Source organism: Porcisia hertigi, chromosome 22, assembly GCF_017918235.1.
Source record: "Porcisia hertigi strain C119 chromosome 22, whole genome shotgun sequence".
NCBI lineage: Eukaryota > Euglenozoa > Kinetoplastea > Trypanosomatida > Trypanosomatidae > Porcisia > Porcisia hertigi.
This window is the reverse complement of record NC_090581.1, coordinates 526,685-539,143: the sequence shown is the minus strand read 5'-3', so window position 1 is coordinate 539,143 and position 12,459 is coordinate 526,685. Positions and strand designations below refer to the sequence as shown.

Below are 12,459 nucleotides of genomic sequence, written 5' to 3'. Positions count from 1 at the left end.
GGAAAGGGGGGGAGGGGAGGGCATTTCGCCAGACTTTTACCGCGGCAGTGGACGGTTTGTGGCCGCTCTCTGCGTGTGCATTAGCGATGGTACAGGGATAAGAAACCCCCTACATCTGAATCCTCCTACATGTGCATCCACGCACACACAATCACACACAAATCAGAAGACGCGACCGGAAAGGCGCTCAGCAGCACTGCAGCACAACTCCTCTCTCCCTCCTCCCCTCCCAATCTCACGTGTGTGCATTGTGAGTTGACACTATTCATCATTTGATCACTCAGCAAACGGGAGGACAATAAAAAAAAGGGGAGAAGGACGGGATTCCGTTCTCTGGAAACTAAACCGCTGTTGTTTTCCACATTTTTTTGGTGCTCTCTCTCTCTTTTCTCACTCCCCCCTTGCCCAAACACACACACACACACACACACACACACACACACACACACACACACACACACACACACACACACACACACACACACACACAGTCGCTCGTACGTCTCTTGCTCTCCTCCTCGTACTTTTGTTTCTCCAGCTTCAACCTTGGCCCGTGCTGTTTCTTGTGTTTGTCGTCTCTTTTTTTTTAAGCGTTGCTATCTTTTCAAATCTCTGCCCACCCTCTCGTCCTCTTTCTTTACCACAGCTTGCCAGCTGGAGAGGTTTTCGATGCAAGGCATCGTGCTTCCGTGATATCGCTCCGTGTGTGTCCCCCCCTTTTTTTTTCCTGGCCCCCCACCCCCTCTACTCCGTCGTTTCCTTTTTGCGTAGGACTATTGCTCTACTAGTACTCGCATTCTCGATTCCATTCATTCCCCCTCCCTTTCCACCTCTTCTTTTTCCTTTTTGCTCTGTTCTCGTTGTTACTCGTGTTTTTGCGTGCGCCTGTTCCACCCTCGACTTTTCTCTTTTTTTTGTTCTATTTTGTTCTGAGTGCTTTTACGACCCCCCAACCCTCCCCACGCACATATACACACACTCTGTTATCCTCCCCCCCTCCCCCTCCCCCTCCCCCTCCCCTCGAGGCGTGTGTGTGTGTGTGTGTTCGTAAAAACGATTCATCAACACGATACCCGCAACGAACCGTGTTTTTTTTTGGGCAATTCGTTCCGTCGTTCCACTTAACTGTTCCTCTTTTTTTAAATTTTCACTTTGATCCCCATAGAGTACCCTCATAAAAGTCACGCATACGGCCGCACACGTGTCTGTCTTCCCCCTTTTCCTTCCTCATACATGTGGGTGGGGAAACACCGAGCGTGTACAGTGCGAGGATTCCCGACCTCAGCAACCGTTCTCTGTTTCGTTGTGCCACACACTCGTTTTGGATTATTATAGTCTCATTTCTGGTGTGTGTGTGTGTGGCCGGCCCCCCTTTTCACGTCTGTGCCCCCCCCCCCCTCCCCCCCTCCACAGACACACACACACACACACTACTCCCTGGTGTGGAGAACCTACCACGTCCCCCAGGAGTTTACACAGCATCCATACGCACGTTCGCGCGCACACCCACCCACCTACCCCGCATACTGCGGTTGCGTTCGGAGGCTCCCGTCACAGAAAAGAGCTCCAGAAAAGGGATACATACGAGAAAACAACGGAGAACGCGCTTCTCCCACCCTCAACCAGCCGTATGGCCGCCGCGCCAGCAGCAACAGCCAGCCAGCATTGAATCGTAGCGGTCATTCTCCATATTCGACGGTGGGTGTGACTTTGCGAGGCTTCTATAACGCCACGCTGGCACGCAAAGAGGGCATACTCGCTGGTGCCTGTCCATCAAAGAACGCGGTTACACGGGAGGAGCAGGTTTTTAATACTGTTTTAGAGATCAGACGGTCTTGGTGCTGCCCCGAGCGGTTGGAGTTTATTGCGTGACTTGCGCGAGAAGGGGGGGGGGTGGACATCATGCAGCCAAGTGTAAAAAAATTCAAAGCGGCCTTCTCTGGGTCGTCGTCACCGGCAGAACTACCCGACTTGCGCCCCGCGCCGCTTTCCTTGGCGCAGGAACTCCGTAAGACGCAACATGAATTGCAGCTCCTGAAGATGGAGCTTGGACGCTCAACAGAGTTTGGACGGCGGACAGAGGAGTATGTGTCGAGGTTAGAGGCCACTGTGGAGGCTCAGCGGCACGACAATTTACAGATGCGTCACCGTATCGCCGAGAAGCAGCTGTTCGTCGAGGTGCTCCAAGAAGAGAACTTTGCTCTTCTGGAGGTGCAGCAGGTGGACCATCTTCACAAGAACTCCATTTCCTCTCAGCAGCCCCCCATCGCCCAGGCTTCAACAGACAGCATGACGGTGGAGCCTACACAGGAGGCCGCTCAAAATAACAGTCGTGAGCGATCTTCTACCCACACTTCATTCCGTGGACACATGCCTGATCGGCAGAGCAGCTTTACAGGTCCATCTTCACCTCCCCAGCCGCAACCGGTACCTCCCCACTATTACAGCATCAGAACGACTGAAGGGCAGCAGACGCACCACTTGTCACTCCATTCTCCCGAAACGACTGCCCCTCGGGGCTCTCGGACACAGTCACACCCGCCAAACCAGACGTTGCATAGCCCACATGTGCAATACGGAAACCCTCCGCATTTGCGCTCTTTCCTGCAGCAGCACTTGACAGGCCACGCCCCCGCATCGCCTACGCTTGTCCACTCTTCTGATCACTGCCTCCTATCCCCATCACTCTCGCTTTCCGTCAGCAGCGAGTCCTCCTCCTCGACCACGAGGGCTCCGTCCCCGCACCGCGATGCCACAGGGCGTACCAGCCGAGTTTCCGTTGGAGCGCATCAAGAGACTACGCCGCAAGCTCTGCAATCCTCTCGAATGCCCTCCTACGTCGAACAGAGTTCACTCACCGGCCTAGTGGACAGCAAGCCCATCACTCCCACCCAACACCCTCATACCGTTCCTGCCTCACAGTTTCTTCATCCCTCGAAAATACAACCGCTACATCTCCTCCCCGCAAACCTCGACACCGATGAGCACTTCCGGGTGAGTCTACAGAAGCAGGGCATCACATTACACGCGATGTATGCCTCGAACCCAGACCACAACATCCCAATAGCCCTGCTGCGCCAGGAGCTGGAGAGTGCCCGGCACCAGGCTGATGCAGGCGGTGTGGCGCCCCGAGACGGTAACGCGGTTGTGCAGGCGCTGCGTGACCAGGTGGCGGAGCAGGAGGCGGAGATGGCCCTGCTGCGCCAGGAGCTGGAGAGTGCCCGGCACCAGGCTGATGCAGGCGGTGTGGCGCCCCGAGACGGCGACGCGGTTGTGCAGGCGCTGCGTGACCAGGTGGCGGAGCAGGAGGCGGAGATGGCCCTGCTGCGGCAGGAGCTGGAGAGTGCCCGACACCAGGCTGCTGTAGGCGGTGTGGCGCCCCGAGACGGTAACGCGGTTGTGCAGGCGCTGCGTGACCAGGTGGCGGAGCAGGAGGCGGAGATGGCCCTGCTGCGCCAGGAGCTGGAGAGTGCCCGGCACCAGGCTGCTGTAGGCGGTGTGGCGCCCCGAGACGGCGACGCGGTTGTGCAGGCGCTGCGTGACCAGGTGGCGGAGCAGGAGGCGGAGATGGCCCTGCTGCGGCAGGAGCTGGAGAGTGCCCGGCACCAGGCTGCTGTAGGCGGTGTGGCGCCCCGAGACGGTAACGCGGTTGTGCAGGCGCTGCGTGACCAGGTGGCGGAGCAGGAGGCGGAGATGGCCCTGCTGCGCCAGGAGCTGGAGAGTGCCCGGCACCAGGCTGATGCAGGCGGTGTGGCGCCCCGAGACGGCGACGCGGTTGTGCAGGCGCTGCGTGACCAGGTGGCGGAGCAGGAGGCGGAGATGGCCCTGCTGCGGCAGGAGCTGGAGAGTGCCCGACACCAGGCTGCTGTAGGCGGTGTGGCGCCCCGAGACGGTAACGCGGTTGTGCAGGCGCTGCGTGACCAGGTGGCGGAGCAGGAGGCGGAGATGGCCCTGCTGCGCCAGGAGCTGGAGAGTGCCCGGCACCAGGCTGCTGTAGGCGGTGTGACGCCCCGAGACGGCGACGCGGTTGTGCAGGCGCTGAGTGACCAGGTGGCGGAGCAGGAGGCGGAGATGGCCCTGCTGCGCCAGGAGCTGGAGAGTGCCCGGCACCAGGCTGCTGTAGGCGGTGTGACGCCGCGAGACGGCGACGCGGTTGTGCAGGCGCTGCGTGACCAGGGGGCGGAGCAGGAGGCGGAGATGGCCCTGCTGCGGCAGGAGCTGGAGGGTGCCCGGCACCAGGCTGCTGTAGGCGGTGTGGCGCCCCGAGACGGTAACGCGGTTGTGCAGGCGCTGCGTGACCAGGTGGCGGAGCAGGAGGCGGAGATGGCCCTGCTGCGGCAGGAGCTGGAGAGTGCCCGGCACCAGGCTGATGCAGGCGGTGTGACGCCGCGAGACGGTAACGCGGTTGTGCAGGCGCTGCGTGACCAGGTGGCGGAGCAGGAGGCGGAGATGGCCCTGCTGCGCCAGGAGCTGGAGAGTGCCCGGCACCAGGCTGATGCAGGCGGTGTGACGCCGCGAGACGGTAACGCGGTTGTGCAGGCGCTGCGTGACCAGGTGGCGGAGCAGGAGGCGGAGATGGCCCTGCTGCGCCAGGAGCTGGAGAGTGCCCGGCACCAGGCTGCTGTAGGCGGTGTGACGCCGCGAGACGGCGACGCGGTTGTGCAGGCGCTGCGTGACCAGGGGGCGGAGCAGGAGGCGGAGATGGCCCTGCTGCGCCAGGAGCTGGAGAGTGCCCGGCACCAGGCTGCTGTAGGCGGTGTGACGCCCCGAGACGGCGACGCGGTTGTGCAGGCGCTGAGTGACCAGGTGGCGGAGATGGCCCTGCTGCGGCAGGAGCTGGAGAGTGCCCGGCACCAGGCTGCTGTAGGCGGTGTGACGCCCCGAGACGGCGACGCGGTTGTGCAGGCGCTGAGTGACCAGGTGGCGGAGCAGGAGGCGGAGATGGCCCTGCTGCGCCAGGAGCTGGAGAGTGCCCGGCACCAGGCTGCTGTAGGCGGTGTGACGCCGCGAGACGGCGACGCGGTTGTGCAGGCGCTGCGTGACCAGGGGGCGGAGCAGGAGGCGGAGATGGCCCTGCTGCGGCAGGAGCTGGAGGGTGCCCGGCACCAGGCTGCTGTAGGCGGTGTGGCGCCCCGAGACGGTAACGCGGTTGTGCAGGCGCTGCGTGACCAGGTGGCGGAGCAGGAGGCGGAGATGGCCCTGCTGCGCCAGGAGCTGGAGAGTGCCCGGCACCAGGCTGCTGTAGGCGGTGTGACGCCGCGAGACGGCGACGCGGTTGTGCAGGCGCTGCGTGACCAGGGGGCGGAGCAGGAGGCGGAGATGGCCCTGCTGCGCCAGGAGCTGGAGAGTGCCCGGCACCAGGCTGATGCAGGCGGTGTGACGCCGCGAGACGGCGACGCGGTTGTGCAGGCGCTGCGTGACCAGGGGGCGGAGCAGGAGGCGGAGATGGCCCTGCTGCGCCAGGAGCTGGAGAGTGCCCGGCACCAGGCTGCTGTAGGCGGTGTGACGCCCCGAGACGGCGACGCGGTTGTGCAGGCGCTGAGTGACCAGGTGGCGGAGATGGCCCTGCTGCGGCAGGAGCTGGAGAGTGCCCGGCACCAGGCTGATGCAGGCGGTGTGGCGCCGCGAGACGGCGACGCGGTTGTGCAGGCGCTGCGTGACCAGGTGGCGGAGCAGGAGGCGGAGATGGCCCTGCTGCGGCAGGAGCTGGAGGGTGCCCGGCACCAGGCTGCTGTAGGCGGTGTGGCGCCCCGAGATGGTAACGCGGTTGTGCAGGCGCTGCGTGACCAGGTGGCGGAGCAGGAGGCGGAGATGGCCCTGCTGCGGCAGGAGCTGGAGAGTGCCCGGCACCAGGCTGCTGTAGGCGGTGTGGCGCCCCGAGACGGTAACGCGGTTGTGCAGGCGCTGCGTGACCAGGTGGCGGAGCAGGAGGCGGAGATGGCCCTGCTGCGGCAGGAGCCGTCGTGGCCGGGAGCGCCCGGCACCAGGCTGCTGTAGGCGGTGTGGCGCCCCGAGACGGTAACGCGGTTGTGCAGGCGCTGCGTGACCAGGTGGCGGAGCAGGAGGCGGAGATGGCCCTGCTGCGGCAGGAGCTGGAGAGTGCCCGGCACCAGGCTGATGCAGGCGGTGTGACGCCGCGAGACGGTAACGCGGTTGTGCAGGCGCTGCGTGACCAGGTGGCGGAGCAGGAGGCGGAGATGGCCCTGCTGCGCCAGGAGCTGGAGAGTGCCCGGCACCAGGCTGCTGTAGGCGGTGTGACGCCGCGAGACGGCGACGCGGTTGTGCAGGCGCTGCGTGACCAGGGGGCGGAGCAGGAGGCGGAGATGGCCCTGCTGCGCCAGGAGCTGGAGAGTGCCCGGCACCAGGCTGATGCAGGCGGTGTGACGCCGCGAGACGGCGACGCGGTTGTGCAGGCGCTGCGTGACCAGGGGGCGGAGCAGGAGGCGGAGATGGCCCTGCTGCGCCAGGAGCTGGAGAGTGCCCGGCACCAGGCTGCTGTAGGCGGTGTGACGCCCCGAGACGGCGACGCGGTTGTGCAGGCGCTGAGTGACCAGGTGGCGGAGATGGCCCTGCTGCGCCAGGAGCTGGAGAGTGCCCGGCACCAGGCTGATGCAGGCGGTGTGACGCCGCGAGACGGCGACGCGGTTGTGCAGGCGCTGCGTGACCAGGGGGCGGAGCAGGAGGCGGAGATGGCCCTGCTGCGCCAGGAGCTGGAGAGTGCCCGGCACCAGGCTGCTGTAGGCGGTGTGGCGCCCCGAGATGGTAACGCGGTTGTGCAGGCGCTGCGTGACCAGGTGGCGGAGCAGGAGGCGGAGATGGCCCTGCTGCGGCAGGAGCTGGAGAGTGCCCGGCACCAGGCTGCTGTAGGCGGTGTGGCGCCCCGAGACGGTAACGCGGTTGTGCAGGCGCTGCGTGACCAGGTGGCGGAGCAGGAGGCGGAGATGGCCCTGCTGCGCCAGGAGCTGGAGAGTGCCCGGCACCAGGCTGCTGTAGGCGGTGTGGCGCCCCGAGACGGTAACGCGGTTGTGCAGGCGCTGCGTGACCAGGTGGCGGAGCAGGAGGCGGAGATGGCCCTGCTGCGGCAGGAGCTGGAGAGTGCCCGGCACCAGGCTGATGCAGGCGGTGTGACGCCGCGAGACGGTAACGCGGTTGTGCAGGCGCTGAGTGACCAGGTGGCGGAGATGGCCCTGCTGCGGCAGGAGCTGGAGAGTGCCCGGCACCAGGCTGCTGTAGGCGGTGTGGCGCCCCGAGACGGCGACGCGGTTGTGCAGGCGCTGCGTGACCAGGTGGCGGAGCAGGAGGCGGAGATGGCCCTGCTGCGGCAGGAGTTGGAGAGTGCCCGGCACCAGGCTGATGCAGGCGGTGTGACGCCCCGAGACGGTAACGCGGTTGTGCAGGCGCTCCGTGACCAGGAGGCGGAGATGGCCCTGCTGCGGCAGGAGCTGGAGAGTGCCCGGCACCAGGCTGATGCAGGCGGTGTGGCGCCCCGAGACGGTAACGCGGTTGTGCAGGCGCTGCGTGACCAGGAGGCGGAGATGGCCCTGCTGCGGCAGGAGCTGGAGAGTGCCCGGCACCAGGCTGATGCAGGCGGTGTGGCGCCCCGAGACGGTAACGCGGTTGTGCAGGCGCTGCGTGACCAGGTGGCGGAGCAGGAGGCGGAGATGGCCCTGCTGCGGCAGGAGCTGGAGAGTGCCTGGCACCAGGCTGATGCAGGCGGTGTGGCGCCCCGAGACGGTAACGCGGTTGTGCAGGCGCTCCGTGACCAGGAGGCGGAGATGGCCCTGCTGCGGCAGGAGCTGGAGAGTGCCCGGCACCAGGCTGATGCAGGCGGTGTGGCGCCCCGAGACGGTAACGCGGTTGTGCAGGCGCTGCGTGACCAGGGGGCGGAGCAGGAGGCGGAGATGGCCCTGCTGCGCCAGGAGCTGGAGAGTGCCCGGCACCAGGCTGCTGTAGGCGGTGTGACGCCCCGAGACGGCGACGCGGTTGTGCAGGCGCTCCGTGACCAGGAGGCGGAGATGGCCCTGCTGCGGCAGGAGCTGGAGAGTGCCCGGCACCAGGCTGCTGTAGGCGGTGTGACGCCCCGAGACGGCGACGCGGTTGTGCAGGCGCTGAGTGACCAGGAGGCGGAGATGGCCCTGCTGCGGCAGGAGCTGGAGAGTGCCCGGCACCAGGCTGCTGTAGGCGGTGTGGCGCCCCGAGACGGCGACGCGGTTGTGCAGGCGCTCCGTGACCAGGAGGCGGAGATGGCCCTGCTGCGGCAGGAGTTGGAGAGTGCCCGGCACCAGGCTGATGCAGGCGGTGTGACGCCCCGAGACGGTAACGCGGTTGTGCAGGCGCTCCGTGACCAGGAGGCGGAGATGGCCCTGCTGCGGCAGGAGCTGGAGAGTGCCCGGCACCAGGCTGATGCAGGCGGTGTGGCGCCCCGAGACGGTAACGCGGTTGTGCAGGCGCTCCGTGACCAGGGGGCGGAGCAGGAGGCGGAGATGGCCCTGCTGCGGCAGGAGCTGGAGAGTGCCCGGCACCAGGCTGATGCAGGCGGTGTGGCGCCCCGAGACGGTAACGCGGTTGTGCAGGCGCTGCGTGACCAGGTGGCGGAGCAGGAGGCGGAGATGGCCCTGCTGCGGCAGGAGCTGGAGAGTGCCCGGCACCAGGCTGATGCAGGCGGTGTGACGCCGCGAGACGGCGACGCGGTTGTGCAGGCGCTGAGTGACCAGGTGGCGGAGCAGGAGGCGGAGATGGCCCTGCTGCGGCAGGAGCTGGAGAGTGCCCGGCACCAGGCTGATGCAGGCGGTGTGGCGCCGCGAGACGGCGACGCGGTTGTGCAGGCGCTGCGTGACCAGGGGGCGGAGCAGGAGGCGGAGATGGCCCTGCTGCGGCAGGAGCTGGAGGGTGCCCGGCACCAGGCTGCTGTAGGCGGTGTGGCGCCCCGAGACGGTAACGCGGTTGTGCAGGCGCTCCGTGACCAGGAGGCGGAGATGGCCCTGCTGCGGCAGGAGCTGGAGAGTGCCCGGCACCAGGCTGCTGTAGGCGGTGTGACGCCCCGAGACGGCGACGCGGTTGTGCAGGCGCTGAGTGACCAGGTGGCGGAGCAGGAGGCGGAGATGGCCCTGCTGCGGCAGGAGCTGGAGAGTGCCCGGCACCAGGCTGATGCAGGCGGTGTGGCGCCGCGAGACGGCGACGCGGTTGTGCAGGCGCTGCGTGACCAGGGGGCGGAGCAGGAGGCGGAGATGGCCCTGCTGCGGCAGGAGCTGGAGGGTGCCCGGCACCAGGCTGCTGTAGGCGGTGTGGCGCCCCGAGACGGCGACGCGGTTGTGCAGGCGCTCCGTGACCAGGAGGCGGAGATGGCCCTGCTGCGGCAGGAGCTGGAGAGTGCCCGGCACCAGGCTGCTGTAGGCGGTGTGACGCCCCGAGACGGCGACGCGGTTGTGCAGGCGCTGAGTGACCAGGAGGCGGAGATGGCCCTGCTGCGGCAGGAGCTGGAGAGTGCCCGGCACCAGGCTGCTGTAGGCGGTGTGGCGCCCCGAGACGGCGACGCGGTTGTGCAGGCGCTCCGTGACCAGGAGGCGGAGATGGCCCTGCTGCGGCAGGAGCTGGAGGGTGCCCGGCACCAGGCTGATGCAGGCGGTGTGACGCCCCGAGACGGCGACGCGGTTGTGCAGGCGCTGCGTGACCAGGTGGCGGAGCAGGAGGCGGAGATGGCCCTGCTGCGGCAGGAGCTGGAGAGTGCCCGGCACCAGGCTGATGCAGGCGGTGTGGCGCCGCGAGACGGCGACGCGGTTGTGCAGGCGCTGCGTGACCAGGAGGCGGAGATGGCCCTGCTGCGGCAGGAGCTGGAGAGTGCCCGGCACCAGGCTGATGCAGGCGGTGTGGCGCCCCGAGACGGTAACGCGGTTGTGCAGGCGCTCCGTGACCAGGAGGCGGAGATGGCCCTGCTGCGGCAGGAGCTGGAGAGTGCCCGGCACCAGGCTGATGCAGGCGGTGTGGCGCCCCGAGACGGTAACGCGGTTGTACAGGCGCTCCGTGACCAGGAGGCGGAGATGGCCCTGCTGCGGCAGGAGCTGGAGAGTGCCCGGCATCAGGCTGATGCAGGCGGTGTGGCGCCCCGAGACGGTAACGCGGTTGTACAGGCGCTCCGTGACCAGGAGGCGGAGATGGCCCTGCTGCGGCAGGAGCTGGAGGGTGCCCGGCACCAGGCTGATGCAGGCGGTGTGGCGCCCCGAGACGGTAACGCGGTTGTACAGGCGCTCCGTGACCAGGAGGCGGAGATGGCCCTGCTGCGGCAGGAGCTGGAGAGTGCCCGGCACCAGGCTGATGCAGGCGGTGTGGCGCCCCGAGACGGTAACGCGGTTGTGCAGGCGCTGCGTGACCAGGTGGCGGAGCAGGAGGCGGAGATGGCCCTGCTGCGCCAGGAGCTGGAGGAAGGACAACACGAACATAGATCTAGGGACACTGGCTGGGGGGTGTTAAGGAATGTCGCGGATAAACCATGCTGGCACGATCAGCGACGAGAGAATTCCGGTGCCGGGGAGGTGACCCGGGCCGCGCAGTTTCGTGAGGAGGACGTGCGTTCGCGGCCGGCTGTGGACTCTGACCATGCCTGTCACGTGGACGCGGACGTGGACTGTGTGGGAGAGGTGAGCCGTTCTCCGGGGACGCCTCGTGTCGCGGATTCTGCGGCACTAAATGTGGGTGTAGAGCATAGCGAATTCACAGAGCGTATCGACGAGTTTCCGTTCCCAGGGACGGGGGAGCTGCTCCGACGAGTTGTGAGCGGGGATACGCCAGAGGCATCTCTTTTCCTTTTTCTCCGAAGCCGAGTGGAGGAGTACCTCTCGCGGAAGGAGGCGCTGTCACGTTTTGACGTTCGGCTGGAGGAGGCGCATGCCCACGGGAAATGCTTTCCTGAACAGTCACAGGAATCCAACAATTTGGTGCGGACTGCTGCTGCTGCACTCGCAGAAACAGCAGCGGCATCACGGCGGGAGGGAACTGATAGTCTAGAGCGGCTGGAGGAGTTTGTAGTTCTGTTGATGGAGGCCCGCGAGAGTGAGCATGCGTTGCGTGGCCGCTTGGTTGCGTCTGAAGAGAAAATCTCCGAGGTGCAGCATTCTCACAAATCCGAACGCGATGCCTGGACGATTACCGAAGCAGAGTCGCGTCGCATCCTTAATGTCTCCAGGGATTCTCTCGCTGCCCAGGAAGGGGCGATACGCGTGTATGTCGAACGGATCTCCGACTTGCAGGCGGAAGTGGAGGGACTCTCTGCTGCCTTATCGGAAAAGAACGCTGAGCTTGGCAATGCTCACGCGAAGGCTGTTGCGTTGACGACAGAACTGAAGGAGACGGCCGCGGCTTACGCAGATACACGCAAGGAATTGGAGAAGTGCACGGAGATGCTGGCTACATCGCAAAGCCTCTGCGAGGTGGAGCATCGGTGCGCCCAGTTGTGGGAAGCCAGTAAGGTGGATGCCGCGGTGCGCCATGCGGAGTTGGTCACTGCGAAAGAGGAGCGAGAGCGCTTCAGGGCGTTGATAGAGGTGCTTCGCGAGTTTCTGCCACACCTGATGGCGGCGGCGCAGGCTCGGCGCCAAGAAGACAGCGGTGGCGCGTGGCCTGATGTCTATGAGGGTGCCAAGATGCCCGAGCTCGATGCAGCCTTGTCATCAGATGGCCCTTTGATAGCCCAAGAGCTACGCAGGTTATTGCTGCATCATCTTGGCTGCGTCGAGCAGCTTCGCCGCGATAAGGAGGACCTGGCTGAAGAGCTGGACGAGGCTGAGAGGGCATGTGGTTGCTATCTGACTGCCTTGGAGGATGCCCAGCGATTGCTCATGGAAGAGCGCGTGATACGGATGCGGACACAGGAAGCACATGTTCAGTTCTCGGAGCAGATGATGCGTGAGCTGATCATGCTGCGAAATGCTGAGGAGGCTGGCATTTCCGATGACGGGGCAGACGTTGAGGTGACGAGCAGCTATGAATTCACTAGCATACGCAGCAGCGCTCCCACAGTCTCAGCACCACCCGTGACAGGAGAACTCGATCAGACAAAAATGGAATGAAAACAAGGATAGAGCTGTCGAGGGAATAAATGGTGCCTGCGAATAGGAGGGGACATGTCAGTAATCGTGTGGTGTCCTCTTCCCTCCTACCTCCTCCCTCCTCCCTCCTCCCTCCAGTCACCCCCCCGCCCCGCGCCGTGCGTCCTCTCCTCGCGAAGCGTATATAACACGTCACGAGCACGTTTTCGTCACCGCCTTGCCTTTTTTTTCTCCCCCCTATGTGTGTGTTCACGGGTCTGCGCCTGTTTGTTCTTGTGTGTATATGCGCATGTTTTTTTTTAAACTTCTTCGGTTTTCTACATTTTTCATCGTCGTTTGGAATTTTTTTTTACTTGCTCTTCTTCGTGACGGAAATCGCACGCACACTCGTGCACACAACGCACTCTCCCTCACTCCT

General features: G+C 65.0%; 1 protein-coding gene across 1 annotated transcript; it reads left to right on the top strand.

The window, feature by feature from the left end:
• Positions 1 to 3,030: 3,030 nt before the first annotated feature.
• Positions 3,031 to 12,062, top strand: JKF63_04453 (uncharacterized protein; the record flags this gene model as incomplete). The annotated part of the gene is made up of 16 exons (XM_067900438.1): positions 3,031 to 3,195; positions 3,280 to 3,447; positions 3,532 to 3,825; positions 3,910 to 4,077; positions 4,162 to 4,329; positions 4,414 to 4,581; positions 4,666 to 4,947; positions 5,032 to 5,199; positions 5,284 to 5,577; positions 5,650 to 5,943; positions 6,036 to 6,203; positions 6,288 to 6,581; positions 6,654 to 6,821; positions 6,906 to 7,236; positions 7,267 to 7,451; positions 7,512 to 12,062. 16 exons carry the CDS (start codon positions 3,031 to 3,033, stop codon positions 12,060 to 12,062), a joined length of 7,866 nt encoding a protein of 2,621 aa, XP_067757267.1.
• Between the last annotated feature and the right edge of the window lie 397 nt (positions 12,063 to 12,459).